The 17,680-nt window shown below is 43.0% G+C and overlaps 1 protein-coding gene and 1 non-coding gene across 2 annotated transcripts in view; both read left to right on the top strand.

Annotated features, from left to right (window-relative positions):
* TEX14 (testis expressed 14, intercellular bridge forming factor) overlaps window positions 1-17,680 on the top strand; it is a 102,731-nt gene that overhangs the window by 16,620 nt on the left and 68,431 nt on the right. Inside the window, exons 2-10 of the mRNA XM_067472010.1 lie at window positions 4,947-5,061; window positions 6,594-6,759; window positions 6,998-7,134; window positions 7,561-7,642; window positions 8,019-8,146; window positions 8,720-8,833; window positions 10,778-10,901; window positions 12,746-12,924; window positions 15,892-16,043. Of these exons, the coding sequence (XP_067328111.1) occupies window positions 4,947-5,061; window positions 6,594-6,759; window positions 6,998-7,134; window positions 7,561-7,642; window positions 8,019-8,146; window positions 8,720-8,833; window positions 10,778-10,901; window positions 12,746-12,924; window positions 15,892-16,043 (1,197 nt within the window). The remainder of the gene's footprint in view (window positions 1-4,946; window positions 5,062-6,593; window positions 6,760-6,997; window positions 7,135-7,560; window positions 7,643-8,018; window positions 8,147-8,719; window positions 8,834-10,777; window positions 10,902-12,745; window positions 12,925-15,891; window positions 16,044-17,680) is intronic.
* LOC132763965 (small nucleolar RNA U3) lies at window positions 3,054-3,271 on the top strand. Its single transcript, XR_009630297.2, has one exon. It is a non-coding gene; the product is annotated as a small nucleolar RNA U3 (small nucleolar RNA).

Below are 17,680 nucleotides of genomic sequence, written 5' to 3'. Positions count from 1 at the left end.
TGCAATACCGGCTAAGCAGTGTGATTTCTCCAGTGGTGTAGGGTGCAGACACCCCGTGATAATGCGGCATGTCTCTTTAAGAGCCTCATCCACTGTTTTAGTGTGGTGAGATGTGTTCCACACTGGGCATGCATACTCAGCAGCAGAGTAGCACAGCGCAAGGGCAGATGTCTTCACTGTATCTGGTTGTGATCCCCAGGTTGTGCCAGTCATCTTTCGTATGATATTGTTTCTAGCACCCACTTTTTGCTTGATGTTCAGGCTTGATGTTCAGGCAGTGCTTCTTATAGGTAAGAGCACGGTCCAGAGTGACTCCCAGGTATTTGGGTGCGCTGCAATGCTCCAGTGGGATTCCTTCCCAGGTGATCTTCAGAGCTCGGGATGCTTCTCTGTTCTTGAGATGAAAGGCACATGTCTGTGTTTTAGATGGGTTAGGGATCAGCTGGTTTTCCCTGTAATAGGCAGTGTTACATCCACCTCTGAGGATGCTTGCCATAGATGCAGATGTAACATCAGGAGAGAATGCCTCTAGAACATGGCCATATAGCCCGAAAAAACCTACAACAACCCATTCTCTGCCATGTTTGAAATTGTTATTCCTGTTTAATTGTGTGCTGCTTACTTTGAAAACAGTTGCTGTACTCCAGAAACTTTGTTTTTGTGGTGGCCACAAACTATGTTGTATTGGGTTGTCAAATGCTTTCATGGCCAGAAGATGTGGGCAAAATGTCAGGAGAGAATGCTTCTGGAACATGGCCATATAGCTCGACAAACTCACAGGACTTCTATGCTGTATTGGTTGAGACTTATGAGATATTCATTGAAAAACAAAAGCAAAATGTGCTATAGAAGCACGTCCCTCAAAAACAAAGTTTTTGCAGTTTAAGAAATGTATGCCATTTGATAGAACTAATTAGGAAATGTCATTGAAAACCCAGGAACAAAAATAATTTTACATAGTGTTATTGTTCAATAAATAATTCTTTAAAATATTTTAACAGTATTATACTTGCTGTAATTTATGAGCTTCTTGAGTCCCAATTGTGTTTTAATTTTTGTTCTGCGTATTTTAATACTTACTTTATAGAAATGGGTAATGTGCATTTGATGGAATGTTTAAGATGATTGTGTGTGTTTTGCTATTTTGTAACCCTTCTTGAGCCACGAGGAGAGGTGGGTAAGAAATACAATTATTGGATAGCTGTGAGTTTTCCGGGCTGTATGGTCATGTTACAGAAGCAGTTAAAACATCACAACCTCTAAGGATGGCTGCCCTAGATGTGGGCGAAATGTCAGGAGAGAATGCTTCTGGAACATGGCCATACAGCCCGGAAAATTCACAGCAACCCAGTCATTCTGATCATGAAAGCCTTCGACAACACATAAAATATATTATATATATATTATATTATATTATTATTCAGAGAATGTATTGTATTATAAAAAGTGTATATTGTTATTATTCAGAGAATGTATTGTATTACTAGCTGTCCCCTGCCACGCGTTGCCGTGGCCCAGTCTGGTGATCTGGAAAATAAAGTAATGAGAAAGTGTTGGTTTCTAATATATGTAATTCCTTTATGCTTGTGAGTAAACAGTATTTCGTGTTGTTTCTTTGTCAGTGTTGATGTGGAGAGTGTCTGGTTTGCCTACTCTGGAACATGCAACATATCATAGTCCTTCTTTAAGGGTCTCTTTCAAATCTATGATACTATATCTGTGTGGTGTGTGTGAGAATCATATCTATCTATCTATATTTATGACTGGATGGCTCTTTGTCAGGAGGGCTCTGATTACATTTTCTTGCCCTGGTGAAGAGAGTTGGACTGGATGGCCTTAAGTATTTTCTGTTGGTCATGGGGGTTCTGTGTGGGAAGTTTGGCCCATTTCTGACGTTTGTGGGTTTCAGAATGCTCTTTAATTGTAGTGAACTATAAATCCCAGTAACTACAACTCCATCTGTGTTCATATTTAGGCATATGGAATTTTTGTGTCAAGTTTGGTCCAGATCCATCATTGTTTGAGTCCCCAGTGCTCCCTGGATGTAGGTGAACTACAACTCCCAAACTCAAGGTCAATGCCCACCAAACCCTTCCAGTGTGTTCTGTTGGTCATGGAAGTCCTGTATGCCATGTTTGGTTGAATTCCATCATTGGTGGAATTCAGAATGTTCTTTGATTGTAGGTGAACTGTGAATCCCAGTGACTACAACTACCAAATGTCAAGATCTATTTTCCCCCAAACTCCATCTGTGTTCATATTTAGGTGTATTGAGTGCTTGTGCCAAGTTTGGTGCAGATCCATCCTTGTTTGAGTCCACAGTGCTCTCTGGATGTAGGTGAACTACAACTCCCAAACTCGAGGTCAATGTCCACCAAACCTTTCCAGTTTTTTCTGTTGGTTGTGGGAGCCCTGTGTGCTAAGTTTGGCCCAATTCCATCATTGGTGGAGTTCAGAATGCTCTTTGATTGGCGGTAAACTATAAATCCCAGCAACGACAATTCCCAAATGACAAAATCAATTTTTTTGAGTGGAGGACATAAATTGGACTGTTAGGTGTCTTGTGTCCAATTCCCCCAGTGGTTTTTGAGTTCTGATGGTAGCACGAACTAACATTACATTTTTATTTATATAGATAAAAAGTGTACGCAGCACCTTTAGTAGCATCTTAGGGGATGCTGCACTGCCAATGCATAAGTCTGGCCAGAAAAAGCCAATGTCAGGGCCAATAACAACAGCCATGAGTGGCCTACTCATCCCCTTGGTTTTCATGACTCAGCCCCAAAGAGCCTGCAGAGAAGGTGGTGCTTGAGGGAGGAGTCATGCTAAGGAGCCAGGTTCATTCTCCCCTTCCTTGTGCTGGTCAGGATTTACCCCAAGCATGAAGTGTTAAAATTGGGGAAAGATCTTCACTTGGGAGATTTGATGATGGTCAATTTGTATTTGGTGTTGCTTTCCCTGTGCAGAGGCAATGCATGGTTTGGGAGGGTGGTCACTGTGACTTGGGAGCCGGGCAAGAGAGGCAGGCTCTGAGGGTTGAGCAGAGAAACTTTAAGACTATACTTTCAGGGATCATTTCTATAGTGTCTTACTAGAGAAGTGCATTCGAAAGTGATCGGGCGAGTGAACCATGAGGAGGAGGCAAAGTGTTCTCTTCTGAGCGCGAAGTGAGCTTGCGGGATCCCTTTGGTGGGTTTCCTGCTTGCTATTGATGACCGTTCTGCTTCCTCCTTGTGAGGAAGTCAGAGGGAGAGAACACAGGCTGAGTGGTTCACTCACACATCTTTTTAAATAAGTATAAAAAGCAGATTTTGAATGTAGCCTTGGACTCTTTGAGAGATGAGAGTTCACATCCCAGCTCAGCCATGCTAATTCTCTTGATAGCCTTGAGCAAGTCACTCTCTTTCAACCTCACAAGACTTTCCTCAAAACAAATCTTGCCAAGAAAGTCCTGTGATAGCACTATGGAACAAGTGTTATTTCCTGTTTACGTGTGTGGTACTTACTTTGAAAATAGTTTTGCAACTCCAGAAACTTTGGGTTCTTATTGGTTTTTCGGGCTGTATGGCCATGTTCTAGAAGCATTCTCTTCTGACTTTTCACCTGCATCTGTGGCAAAAGGCCCGTTGCCAGGATTTTGATTCGGGGCGGGGGGGGGGGGGGGAGGCTGAGTTTGATTGGGGGGGGGTGCTGAATCTGAGTGAAAGAGGGTCTACCCTAGCAAACCTTTTGTGTCGTTACCCCAATACCCCCATGCATATGAGATATATTGAGCATGGTGATTAGATCATGATATGAATAAACATAACAGTTTAAATAATGTACTAGTAAGGCCTTTTCGCAGACCACCATGAGAATTTCAGAATTTCACCATGAGAATTTTAAGCCCCCCCCCCCCCCCCGGGCTACATGCTTGTGTGGCAAGCATCCTCACAACCCCTGGTGGCGCAGTGGGTTAAATCCCTGTGCCGGCAGGACTGAAGACCGACAGTTCGCAGCTTCGAATTCGGGGAGAGGTGGATGAGCTCCCTTTATCAACTCCAGCTCCTCATTCGGGAACATGAGAGAAGCCTCCCACAAGAATGATAAAAACATCAAGTCATCCGGGCGTCCCCTGGGCAGCGTCCTTGCAGATGGCCAATTCTCTCACACCAGAAGCGACTTGCAGTTTCTCAAGTCGCTCCTGACACGACAAAAAATAAAATAATATCCTCACAACCTCTGAGGATGCTTGCCACAGATGCAGGCAAAAGGTCAGGGGAGCATGCTTCTAGAACATGGCCATACAGCCCGAAAAACCAACAACAACCCAGTAATTCCTGCCACGAAAGCCTTTGACAATCCACAAACTTTGTTTTTGTTGCTGGCACAAACTGTGTTGAATTGGTTGCAACTGTATCAGATATTCATTGAAAAATTATAGCACAATGTGCTATAGCAGGATGTCCCTCAAAAACAAAGTTTTTGAAATTTAATAATTTTTCCCCATGACTTTGTGATAAAACAAATTAGGAAATGACATATATAACCCAAAGCCAAAAATCACGTTACGTAGTGTAGGTGGCTACCACAAATCAGAAACAATTGAAAAACACACAGCCAGAAACGGATGTAATGGCTTTTGACCATCTGCTAAAGCCAATTTGTCATAGTCTTCTGGTTAACTACAGAGAGAGTGGGCCAAGTTGAAGGATGAATACCAATAATATCTTACCAATGTAACTTTCAACCAGAGTACTTGAACAGAATAGCAACTTTTTAACCTGTCTTTGTTCAGTTTATGTCTTCCTGTTCTGCCAAAATATGGTTCTGGTGGCAACTAACTGATAAAATGCACAGAAATATAAACTTAAAAGCACATGAATAACGGCAAACAGCATCATCCCTAAACAGCGGTTCTGTCCTATCCAAATAAAATGGTCTGCATTTTCTTTCCCTTTTGTTAGGGATCTCTGTCAATTCCGTCAATTCGTTGGGACAGACACCTTTATTCACAGCCTCCTTGCTTGGTCTTGAAAAACTTGTTGACATTCTTCTGGATTATGGTTCAGACCCAAATCAGTAAGTATAAAGCTATATGTTTGTTTTGTCCTGGTTGCAAACAGATATGTGTTTCCCACAATTTAGCAGAACAAAACAGCCAGACTAATGAGAACTAAGACTAAGTCCCAACTTTTGAAACTACCAGTTTCCAAACGTTGGCCTAGACTAGTATAAGGCTCCCATTTAATCCTGAAATGGTGGGAGAGGTGCCAAATAAAATCATATACTGAATGGGACAGGAACTGGCACAAATCTCCTTCTTCCTTTGCCCCCACCATCCTGTGATTTTAAGATGCAAACTAAAATGTATGTTTTGCTTTTGCCTAGTTCCATACTTTAAGAATTAGTGTCTGGGTATTACTCTTGCTTCTTCTTAACTCTTCCGGTGTCCATTGCGTGCTTTGGGTTTTTTTTATTATTATTATTTTTAATTAGAAGTCTGGGCAGTGGTTACCTTATTATTGGTTTGATTTGCTTTAAAATTCTTAGTAAATGACAGCTCTGTATGCTTAATATCTTAATCTCTTTTGGTGATTACATTTGGGTAAAAAATAATGAATGTGAAACAGATAGTATTATTTGTTTATTTCCCACATTTCTAACCCGCCCTTCTCAACCTCCGAGGGGGGACTCAGGACAGATTACACCGGCAACAATGCGATGCCGCAAGATAATACAAATATAAACAAATACAACAATAGTTTAAAACAGTAAATAAAACATTAAGTTAAAAACACATTGAAAACATTGTCATCAATCAATTTAGCCAATTCCAGTCTGATTCAGTATCGAAAGCGCTGTCATGCTTGCTGTCCAAAGGCCTGATCCCAGAACCATGATTTAACCTTCTTTCTGAAAAAAAAGGAGGGAAGACGCCGACCTGATCTCATTGGGGAGTGAGTTCCACAGGTTTGGGGCCACCACCGAGAAGGCTCTGTCCCTCATCCCCGCCAAGCACACTTGTGAGGTTGGCGGGACTGAGAGGAGGGCCTCCCCGGACGATCTTAAACTGCGAGGCAGGACGTAGAGGGAGATATGTTCAGACAGGTAAGTTGTGCTCGGAAGTGGACTGGCAGCCAGTGGAGCTGACACAACAGGGGGTATTATGCTCCTTGTATGTCTTTAGCCTGAAGACAAAGTTGAGAGGAGACATGAGAGCCATGTTTAAATACCTCAAAGGCTGTCACAAGGAAGTGGGACCAGGTTTCCTCTCTGGAAACTGGGACTCAATCGGGCCATGGGTTCCAATGAAAGGAGATTCCCTTTGAACATTAGGAAGAACTTCCTGACTGTAAGAAGAGCTGTTCTCTGCCTCGGAGTGTGCTGGAAGCTCCTCCTTTGGAGGCTTTTAAACAGAGGGTGGATGGCCACCTGTCAGGGATGCTTTGATTGTGTTTTTCCTGCATATCAGGGGGTTGGACTATATGGCTCATGTTGTTTCTTCCAACTCTATGATTGTGTCTGAATTAATTAGTGGAATGGCACCACTGGGTTAATGCACTACTGCAAAAATTGTGCATTTTTCCTCTTGTGTCCCTTTATTTTTTCAGCCGTTGCTACGATGGGAGCACTCCAGTCCATGCTGCAGCCTTCTCAGGCGATCAGTCAATTCTTAGTAAATTGCTGGATGCAGGAGGAGACCTGCGAGTCCACGACAAGAATGGGAGGAACCCCCAAAGCTGGGCCATGACAGCCGGGAAGGATATTAGTGCTCAGGTGTGTGCCCAGTGCCTATTGCTGAAAAGAATTGTTTTTAATTTGCCTTAGGTTTTGTACTGTTATATTGTGTGTTGAGGCCTTGGCCGTTGTAAGCCGCATCGAGTCCTTCGGGAGATGCTAGCGGGGTACAAATAAAGTTTAATAATAATAATAATAATAATAATAATAATAAAGTGCGCCCTGAAGCTTGAGTTTCCAGATGAGGCTCTAGCTAGCCCTGCCTCTTCTTTTTCAGATGCTAGAGTTCATTCAGCGCTGTCGGGCACACATGCAGGCTGCCCTCCAGAGTAACTCCTTTGAGCTGCTCAGGAAAGTGGACTCTCCTAAAGGCTTAGTTTTTGCCCTCTCCAAGTTTGGGAGCATCACACAGGGGTAAGTGGGTTAATGGAGAATGAATGCACAGTTTTGATAAGATAAGCTTTGTTTTTTAACCTGCCACGCGTTGCTGTGGTCCAGTCTGGGTATTTTGTGTTGAGTGTGTATATTTGTGTATATGTGTGTGTATATATTTGTGTATGCTTATATTTATGTGGTTTTGTGCATGCGTTGTAATGTATTTTTTTATTTTTTAGCTTTTAAAGTCTCTTCTGCTGTGCTTTTCAGTGTTTTTGTGAGTGATGGTCATTTGTTTGGTGTCAATTCGACCAGTGGTTTTTTAATTATGTTAATTCCACAAATGAACATTACATTTTTATTCATATAGATAGAGGCATGTGACTAGAAAGCCCTGTGCTTTACTTGTACATATCAGTTGAGTAAGATGAGACCCTTTGTTTTGTCCCCCATTACCTTACTTAGAACAAGCGACAGCCCACTGGGAAGGTTCCTGAAACGTGGAAACAGCCCTCCCCCAAACCTTTACAGTTTTGGCTATGGGAAGGTAAGATGGAGGGACCCAATGATAGTTTATTTGGAGCAAAAGAGGCAGGGAAAATGAATTGGGGGCTGCCTCATGTGTATGAAAATGACCTGGGGAAATGCCTGGACTTAATGTACATTTATAGAGTAGGAGATGGCAACTGATAAATTACAGCCAGTATGTGGAGGGCCATCGTTCAAGCTCAGAGTAAATCTGGGGTGAATTGTCATGACCTTAAGGATTGCAGTGACATCATTTTCTGGCAGCGATTCCCCTTGAGGGGAGAATGTAAAAGAGATGGGCAGGAACCTACAAAAGTGTTCCTCTTAATTGTTATTTCTTTGACTTTGAACATGAAAAGTAGAATTATTATATTGATTTCTTTGTCTCCTGTTAGTTTTATCTCACCGGTGGCAAGCTGGGCTGCCTAGCTTCGTTCCCGATCATTGCAGATAAGGAAATATCTCAGGCTGATGATGAGCCAACTTTCTCCTTTCCTGCTGGGCCATACATGACAATGACCAGGTGAGATCCTGCAAGTGGTGGCTTAGGCTTTTAATATTTCATTACGTTTCTTAAAGCCGCCTTGAGTCCCCTTCGGCGTTGAAAAGAGCAGGGTAAAAATATGGTAAATAAAGAGGGTGACTAAAATGCTCAAGGGTCTGGAGAACAAGCCCTGTGAGGAGTGGCTTAAAGAGCTGGGCATGTTTAGCCTGAATAAGAGAAGGCTGAGAGGAGACATGATAGCCAAATATGTGAGAGGAAGTCATAGGGAGGAGGGAGCAAGCTTGTTTTCTGCTTCCCTGGAGACTAGGACACGGAACAATGACTTCAAACTACAGGAAAGAAAGGAGATTTCTCCTGAACATGAGGAAGAACTTCCTGACTGTGAGAGCTGTTCAGCAGTGGAACTCTCTGCCTTCGAGTGTGGTGGAGGCTCCTTCTTTGGAGGCTTTGAAACAGAGGCTGGATGGGCATCTGTCGGGGGTGCTTTGAATTTGATTTCCCTGCTTCTTGGCAGATTGGGGTTTGGCTGGATTGCCGACAAGGTCTTTTCCAACTCTAGGATTCTATGATTTAACTTTTTCCATCTTGCAGCTTGATGTGGCGCGGGAGCCAAGTCACAGTGAAGGAGCTCAATATGAAGCCCCACCCACATTGCAGCAAACTGTGCCTCTTTGACCTCCTCCTTGCAGAACAGGAGTACAATAGGTATGAGTATCTCTCTAGCGGGGTTGCCTCTTGAGTGGGTGGAGCGGGTTATGTGCCTTCAAGTTTGTGCCTTATGGCAACCCTAAGGCAACCCTATCATGGGATTTTTGGGGGCTGAGAAGGTGTGACTTGCCCAGGTTCACAGAGTTGATTTTCATGGCCGAGAGGGGATTAGAACTACTTCAGGGAGCTTGAGCAGTAAAATGGATTATATTTTACAGTAAAATAGATTATATTTTACAGTAAAATGGATTATATTTTACAGTAATAAAGGTAAGTCACCAGTGCCTTTACCTGGATCTAGAAGTAGACTGCCAGTCAGTGTAGAAGATTAGAGCACTAATATAGTGCTTTTATGATTTGCTGTGTAGGAACCACAATTGAAGGGCACCACAATTGAAGGGAGATGTTGACAAGCTGGAATGTGTCCAGAAGAGTGTGACTTAAATGATCAAGGGTCTGGAGAACAAGCCCTATGAGGAGCGGCTTAAAGAGCTGGGCATGTTTAGCCTGAAGGAGAGAAGGCTGAGAGGAGACATATTTATTTATCGTGTCAGGAACAAACCAAACAGTTGTATTGCATTCTTTTAACAAACAAACAAACAAAGCACAAAGTTTGCAAGCTTGGTAATTGATTAAATGTCCTTTGACCAGTAGCTGGCCACTTGGAGTGCCGCTGGTGTTAGTATAAGAAGGTCCTCCATTGTGCATGTGGCAGGGCTCAGGTTGCATTGCAGCAGGTGGTCTGTAGTTTGCTCTTCTCCATATTCGCATGTCGTGGATTCCACTTTGTAGCCCCATTTCTTAAGATTGTCTCTGCATCTCGTGGTGCCAGAGGCAGTCTTTTCAGCGCCTTCCAAGTCGCCCAGTCTTCTGTGTGCCCAGGAGGGAGTCTCTCATCTGGTATTACCCACGGATTGAGGTGCTGGGTTTGAGCCTGCCACTTTTGGACTCTCACTTGCTGGAGTGTTCCAGCGAGTGTCTCTGTAGATCTTAGAAAACAAGTCGTTGACATGCTGGCTGATACCCAAACAGGGAATGAGCTGGAGATGTCTCTGCCTTGGTCCTTTCACTATTGGCTGCTACTTCCTGGCAGATGTCAGGTGGTGCAATACCGGCTAAGCAGTGTAATTTCTCCAGTGGTGTAGGGCGCAGACACCCCATGATAATGCAACATGTCTCATTAAGAGCCACATCCACTGTTTTAGTGTGGTGAGATGTGTTCCACACTGGGCATGCATACTCAGCAGCAGAGTAGCAAAGTGTAAGGACAGATGTCTTCACTGTGTCTGGTTGTGATCCCCGGTTGTGCTAGTCAGCTTTCGTATGATATTATTTCTAGCGCCCACTTTTTGCTTGATATTTAGGCAGTGCTTCTTGTAGGTCAGGGCACAGTTCAGAGTGACTCCCAGGTATTTGGGTGTGCTGCAATGCTCCAGTGGGATTCCCTCCCAGGTGATCCTCAGAGCTCAAGATGCTTGTCTGTTCTTAAGATGAAAGGCACATATATGTGTTTTAGATGGATTAGGGATCAGCTGGTTTTCCCTGTAATAGGCAGTAAGAACACCTAGAGCTTTGGAGAGCTTCTGTTCAACCATCTCAAAGCTCCCTGCTTGGGTGGTGATAGCACGATCATCAGCATAGATACAACTCTCTGTCCCTTCTGGCAGTGGCTGGTTATTTGTGTAGATGTTGAACATGGATGGAGCAAGCACGCTCCCCTGAGGCAGGCCGTTTTTCTGTTTCCACCATCTGCTTCTCTGGCCCTGGAACTCAACAAAAATGATCCTGTTTTGTAGCAGGTTTCCTATGAGGCGGGTGGCGGCATATACGTTTGAATAATAAATAAATAAATAGTAAGCTTTTTATAGGTTTTTTTGTGGTCAGATGTTCATTTCATAACTCAATTCTTGCCCTGTTGATGAGCTTTTTTTTCCTTTACAGCAAACTACGCCACCCTCATCTGCTGCAGCTGATGGCTGTCTGTTTATCCAGTGACTTGGAGAAAACCCGATTAGTGTTTGAGAGGGTTAACTTTGGCTCGCTCTATAGCATCCTACATGAGAGGGTAAAGCAAGCATTTTATTTCTTCCAGTCGTTCATATATGTATCACCTTAATATGTATTTCCATATTTCTTCTGAGGAGCTCAGAGCTATCTCTCCTCCAAAAGATGTGACATATAAAGGTAGATTTATGTGCTTGTAGACAGTATGGTGCAGTCTTCTCATCTTTCTTTGGAACAGACTTTTCCATAGTCTGGCTCTTCTTCTGTTCCACTCTGTTGCCACCATCTTGCTTCCCTTCTATCTGTTGCATCTTCTCATGCGTGATATAGAGATCATGGATTCTTGTATTGTGCTGTTCTCCTAAACGGTTCTGGCCCAGCTTACCTGTCCAAACTATCTCTCCTTATGAACCAGCTAGGAGCTTAAGATCATCTGGAGAGGCCCTGCTCTCGGTCCCGCCTCCTTCACAGATGTGATTGGCGGGAACGAGAGACAGGGCCTTTTCAGCGGTGGCCCCTCAGCTATGGAACGCCCTCTCTAGAAATATCAGATTGGCACCCTCCCTCCTAACATTTCCAAAAGGAGTTAAACCCTGGCTGTTTGAGCAAGCATTTGCAAATGCAGTGTAACAGATTAATTTAGATTTACAGAACGATTGGACGATGCGATGGGAAAAATGATTTTAGTAATGAGACGCTGAGGACTTGTGTTTTATGGTTTTTATTGCTTTTACTGCTTTTATATGGTCTCTATTATATGCTAATGTTTTAAATTATATTTTATGTGTTGGTGACATTGATTGCCACCAGCGCCTTCAGACTGAGAGAGGCGGTACAAAAGTATGATAAATAAATAAATAAATAAATAAATAAATATTTTGGCCTAAAACACCTACTATCCTGATGAGAGATCTGCATTTGAGTCCCTTTGGATTCCTTCCTATGACTTCCTTCCCACCACCCTTCTTTGGATAGCCTTTCAGAGATTTGCTTTAAGTGGTGTAGGGAAGCATGCATGATCATGATACTCCACTTTGGCAGAAAAAATGAACTGCAAAGATACAGAATGGGTGACGCCTGGCTCGAGAGCAGTACGTGTGAAAAAGATCTTGGAGTCCTCGTGGACAACAAGTTAAACATGAGCCAACAATGTGATGTGGCGGCAAAAAAAGCCAATGGGATTTTGGCCTGCATCAATAGGAGCATAGTGTCTAGATCCAGGGAAGTCATGCTCCCCATGCTCTATTCTGCTTTGGTTAGACCACATCTGGAATATTGTGTCCAATTCTGGGCACCACAATTCAAGAGAGATATTGACAAGCTGGAATGTGTCCAGAGGAGGGCGACTAAAATGATCAAGGGTCTGGAGAACAAGCCCTATGAGGAGCGGCTTAGGGAACTGGGCATGTTTAGCCTGAAGAAGAGAAGGCTGAGAGGAGATATGATAGCCATGTATAAATATGTGAGAGGAAGCCACAGGGAGGAGGGAGCAAGCTTGTTTTCTGCTTCCTTGGAGACTAGGACGCGGAACAATGGCTTCAAACTACAAGAGAGGAGATTCCATCTGAACATTAGGAAGAACTTCCTGACTGTGAGAGCCGTTCAGCAGTGGAACTCTCTGCCCCGGAGTGTGGTGGAGGCTCCTTCTTTGGAAGCTTTTAAGCAGAGGCTGGATGGCCATTTGTCAGGGGTGATTTGAATGCAATATTCCTGCTTCTTGACAGGGGGTTGGACTGGATGGCCCATGAGGTCTCTTCCAACTCTATGATTCTATGATTCTATGATTCTATGATTCTATGAAAGGTCTTTGCCTCTGGCATGTTGGGGAACAATTCATGTTCATATAAGGGATCAGCGATCTTTTTCTGCTCACCCCACTCTACCCCTCCTCCATTTGCTTTGCAGCGCTCCGAATTCCCAATCATACACATGGAGACCATAGTCCACATCCTGCTCCAGGTGAGCGATGCTTTGAGGTTCCTCCACCTGTGCGGCTTCATCCATCGCACTGTTAGCTCCTACGCGGTGGTGATCGTTTTGCCTGGGGAGGCCAAGTTGACCAACCTGGAGTACATGATTGAAAGGTAAAGATGGCTTCTCCTCTCGCCACATTATGTGCTGATTGAATAGCAGAATGGCCATTATAACAGTAGTGCACGTGTGTATATATGTGCTAGAAACACATAAAATGTGTTCCATGTCACCATTCTTAGGTGCACTGTGGCACTGTGCATATATTGCTCTTTTTTGGTATCTATATAGTCCTACGCCTTTTTTGGTTAGTCTATCGTTTTCCAGTTCATCCAAGAAACTGATAAGACTTTTGGGGTAGTTTGTTTCCATATAGATTATTTATTTATTTACAACATTTATATGCTGCCCTTCTCACCCCAAAGGGGACTCAGAGTGGCTTACAAGATATATATATATATATATAGATAGATAGATAGATAGATAGATATAGATATACATACAATTTATTATATTATTAGCATATCACAATATGGAATGCTTTATACGGAATATGGAATGGAAATGGAATGCTTTCATGGGTATCTATTAAATAGCAAGTTATGGGTCAGTTCAGGCAATGTAATGTTCAATTGAGAAGCTAGGCCTGAGTTCTCCAGCTCTTGGGTTGTTGTGAGTTGTGAGTGATTCCGGCCATGAAGCCTTCAACAATCTCTGGTTTTTGTTTCAAGTAAAGTCTTGGTTTTGGATTCAAGTATTCTGGAAGTTTCTAATGTTCTTGTTTTTTGTATTTCTGTTCAAGTTTTACTAAGTGTATTTTTTTGCTTGTGGACTTACTGTAAGCTGTTCTTGTGATTTTTGGCTGTTGCTGGACTGTGTTACTTTTCGGTCTGCATGAGATATTTGGATTTCTGTTGGATTATCACCCATTGTTAAACCTTTTTGGATTATACATCTTCTTTCTTAATTGCAGCAATAATATGGTTCACGCTTATGTCTATGCTTGATGTTTTTATAATTTTAATTGCTATTTTCTACAGTTATATGTTCTTGATTTGGATATGTGATATTTTTGTATATGTGTGAAGCACTGAATTTGCCTTTTATTATGTTGTAAACCACTTTGAGTCCTCCCAGGGGTGAGAAAAGCGGTATAGAAATGCAGTTAATAAATTTATTTATTTATTTATGATAATTATGACATTTATATGCCACCCTTCTCACCCTGAAGGGGACTCAGAGCAGCTTACAAGATACAGGGTTAGTCAAAATGAATGTATATATACATACAATATATTAAGTTATTAGCATAGTACAATATCCATATTAAATATTACTATATTGTACTATACCGTTATATTGTAATATTATTAGTAATACTATATGTAATATAAAATATATAATTATAATATCAAATTATTATTAGTATTATATTGCATTACATTATAATATTATAAATTTAATAATATAAAATTTAATATAATATTATAAAATTATAATTGGTTTGTATCATTAATATTTCCAGAAGTCTTTGTTTCCAACTGGATGCTGCCTGTCTTTAGAATCCATAGCAGGTTTTATTTATGGGACATGATTTTTTTTATCGTGTCAGGAGTGACTTGAGAAACTGCAAGTCGCTTCTGGTGTGAGAGAATTGGCTGTCTGCAAGGACGTTGCCCAGGGGACGCCTGGATGATTTGATGTTTTTATCATCTTTGTGTTTTTATAATTTATTTATTTATTTGATGTTTTTATCATCTTGGGAGGAGAGCAATGTCCAATCTCGATAAAATAGTAAAGAGTAGAGACATCACACTGGCAACAAAGATCCGCCTAGTCAAAGCCATGGTATTCCCTGTAGTAACCTACGGATGTGAGAGCTGGACCTTAGGGAAGGCTGAGCGAAGGAAGATAGATGCTTTTGAGCTGTGGTGTTGGAGGAAAGTTCTGAGAGTGCCTTGGGCTGCAAGAAGATCCAACCAGTCCATCCTCCAGAAATAAAGCCCGACTGCTCATTGGAGGGAAGGATACTAGAGACAAAGCTGAAGTATTTTGGCCACATCATGAGGAGACAGCAAAGCCTAGAGAAGACAATTATGCTGGGGAAAGTGGAAGGTAAAAGGAAGAGGGGCCGACCAAGGGCAAGATGGATGGATGGCATCCTTGAAGTGACTGGACTGACCTTGAAGGAGCTGGGGGTGGTGACGGCCAACAGGGAGCTCTGGCGTGGGCTGGTCCATGAGGTCACGAAGAGCCGGAGACGACTGAACGAATGAACAACAACAACAACATCATCTTTGTGGGAGGCTTCTCTCATGTCCCCACATGAGGAGCTGGAGCTGATCGAGGGAGCTCATCCGCCTCCCCTGGATTCGAACCTGCGACCTGTTGGTCTTTCCTGCTGGCACAGGGTTTAACCCACTGCGCCACTGAGGGCTCCATGGGACATGATGAATATGAGGCATACATTGTAATGTTTATTTATGTTTTAATTTTTTATGTCTTAATTGATTGCTTTTGCTTTTATTTTATTTTGTTGCTTAATTCCTTGTTTGTAAGTTTTCTATTGTTAATCTTCATTATTCTGCATTATTTGATATGTTTGCACCTATTTTGAGGCATTGACTGCTTGCCTTTTTATGTGTAAAGCGTCCCGAGTCCTTCCGGGGAGAGATGACAGTCTAGAAATAAAGTTGTATTGTTGAAGGCTTTCATGGCCTGGAATCACTGGGTTGTTGTAGGTTTTTCGGGCTTGTCTGTTGGAGCTAGGTGTGAATGTTTCAATTGGCCACCTTGATTAGCATTTGATGACCTGACAGTTTTTAGGTGTGCACTGTTACTGCCTGGGGGAATTCCTTGTTGAGAGGTCAGCACTGAGTCCATCACAACCCCAAGGCTTTTAACAGTGGTAGACTGAACCAGAACTTCCCCATCAAAATCAGGCAGAGACTGGACTAATTCTGGCGGCTGGCTGGGCCAGAGTATTATTATTATTATTATTATTATTATTATTATTATTATTATTACATTCTCTTCTCCATAACATCTCTCTGATAATATTTGTCTTCCCTTCTTTGCAGCAAGGATGGAGGAGAGCACAGTGACCTGACACGAGTTCCCATCCCTTCCCAGCTCTATAAGTGGTGTGCTCCAGAAGTGATTCTTGAGAGGCCTGCCACCACCAAATCTGACATCTACAGCTTCTGTGTGGTGATGCAGGAGGCACTCACAGGTATGCTTATTACCCAGGTGAGAAGGTAAATTGATGAACCCTGAAAAACTCTATCAGTACTTAAAGTTTCTTGCACTTGGCAAGTTTGTTCTAGATACATTTTCAGTGTGCTCTCTGGCTGTAGGTTAAATTAGAACTCCCACTATGGTGGGTCAGTCCCCTCAAACCCCTCCAGTAGGTTCAGATAGACATGGGGATTCTGCATGCCAAGTTTGGTCCAGGTCCATCATCAGTGGAGATCACGGTTTCCCTGGTTGTAGTTGAACTACAACTCCCAGAAAGGAAGGTCAGTTCCCCTCAACCCCCCCCCCCCCCCCCAATCTAATTTTGGCAGATCAGGTATGTTTGCCAAGTTTGGTCCAGATCCATCAGTGTTTGGGTTCACAGTGTGCTCCGGATGTAGATGAACTACAACTCCCACAAATCTTTTCAAAGACCTTCAGTATTTCTTCTTAGTCATGGGGGTTCTGTGTGCCAAGTTAGTTCCAGGTCTATCATTAGTGGGATTCAGATTGCAGGTGAACTATACATTCTAGTGGCTACAACTCCTATAAATCATGGCAAATTCTCCTCAAACTTCTCTAGTATGGTCAGTTGCGGATCATTTCCTTTGTTTGCTGTGTGCCATAGAAAAGAATAGGAAAGGATTAAGGGAGAGGCAGTGACCGAGATCAAGCAAATTCCACACCAATGGAGATTGTAAGAAACACTGGGATGTTTGTGGTGAAGGAAACACTGAAAATCCAAAATGAAATTGTCCCCGTATGAAAGCCTTCCCCTGGGTGGTGGGCCAGATGGTGTTGGTGAAGGTCATTGGCAGGGGCTCTGGGACATGCTCACTATAACCTGCAATGTCATTGGAGGGAGGGCCATTGGTGTCTCCTGAGTAGTGGAAGCTATAGCTGTTTGTGGAAGCAGGAGCTTGTCTGTGTAAGTGGACACCTCAGCCACACACACACATACATATTTTGAGTTTTATTATGTTTACTAGCTTGGGGACCCAGCGGTGCCCGAGTTATTTGAGAAAGCCATTGTGTGCCAATGTTGGTCTGTATCAGTTATTTATGTGGCCCGCAGTGGTCTCAGGAAGTTAGTGAAGGTACTGTGAGTCCCATCGTCCGTGGTCCGCCCTCCTCGGAACTGCACCTGGATGTACAGTGGGTCACGGTAGCTCTGTGTGCCAAGTTTGCTCTTGATCAGTCATTTGTGTGGGTTGCATTGGTCTCAGGAAATGAGTGAAGGCACTGCAAGTCCCATCATCCATGGTCTATCCTCCTCCAAACTATACCAGGATATAGAGTGGATCATGGGGGCTCTGTGTGCCAAATTTAGTCTTGATCAGTCATTGGATGAGAGTCACAGTAGTCTCAGAAAGTGAATGAAGGTACTACAAGTCCCATCATCCACAGTCAATCCTCCTACAAACTGCACCAGGATGGAGAGTGGGTCTTGGGGGCTCTGTCTGCCAAGTTTGGTCTTGATCAGTCATTGGATGGGGGTTGCAGCGATCTCAGGAAGTGAGTGAAGGTACTTCAAGTCCCATCATCTTTGGTCCGTCTTCCCCCAAACTTCACCAGGATATAGAGTGGTCATGATGGCTCTGTGTGCCAAGTTTGATCTCGATTTGTCATTGGTGG

The sequence above is a fragment of the Anolis sagrei genome, chromosome 11 (genome assembly GCF_037176765.1).
Source record: "Anolis sagrei isolate rAnoSag1 chromosome 11, rAnoSag1.mat, whole genome shotgun sequence".
Classification (NCBI taxonomy): domain Eukaryota; kingdom Metazoa; phylum Chordata; class Lepidosauria; order Squamata; family Dactyloidae; genus Anolis; species Anolis sagrei.
Note: the sequence above shows the minus strand (reverse complement) of the source record. Positions and strands in the feature narration are given on the sequence as shown.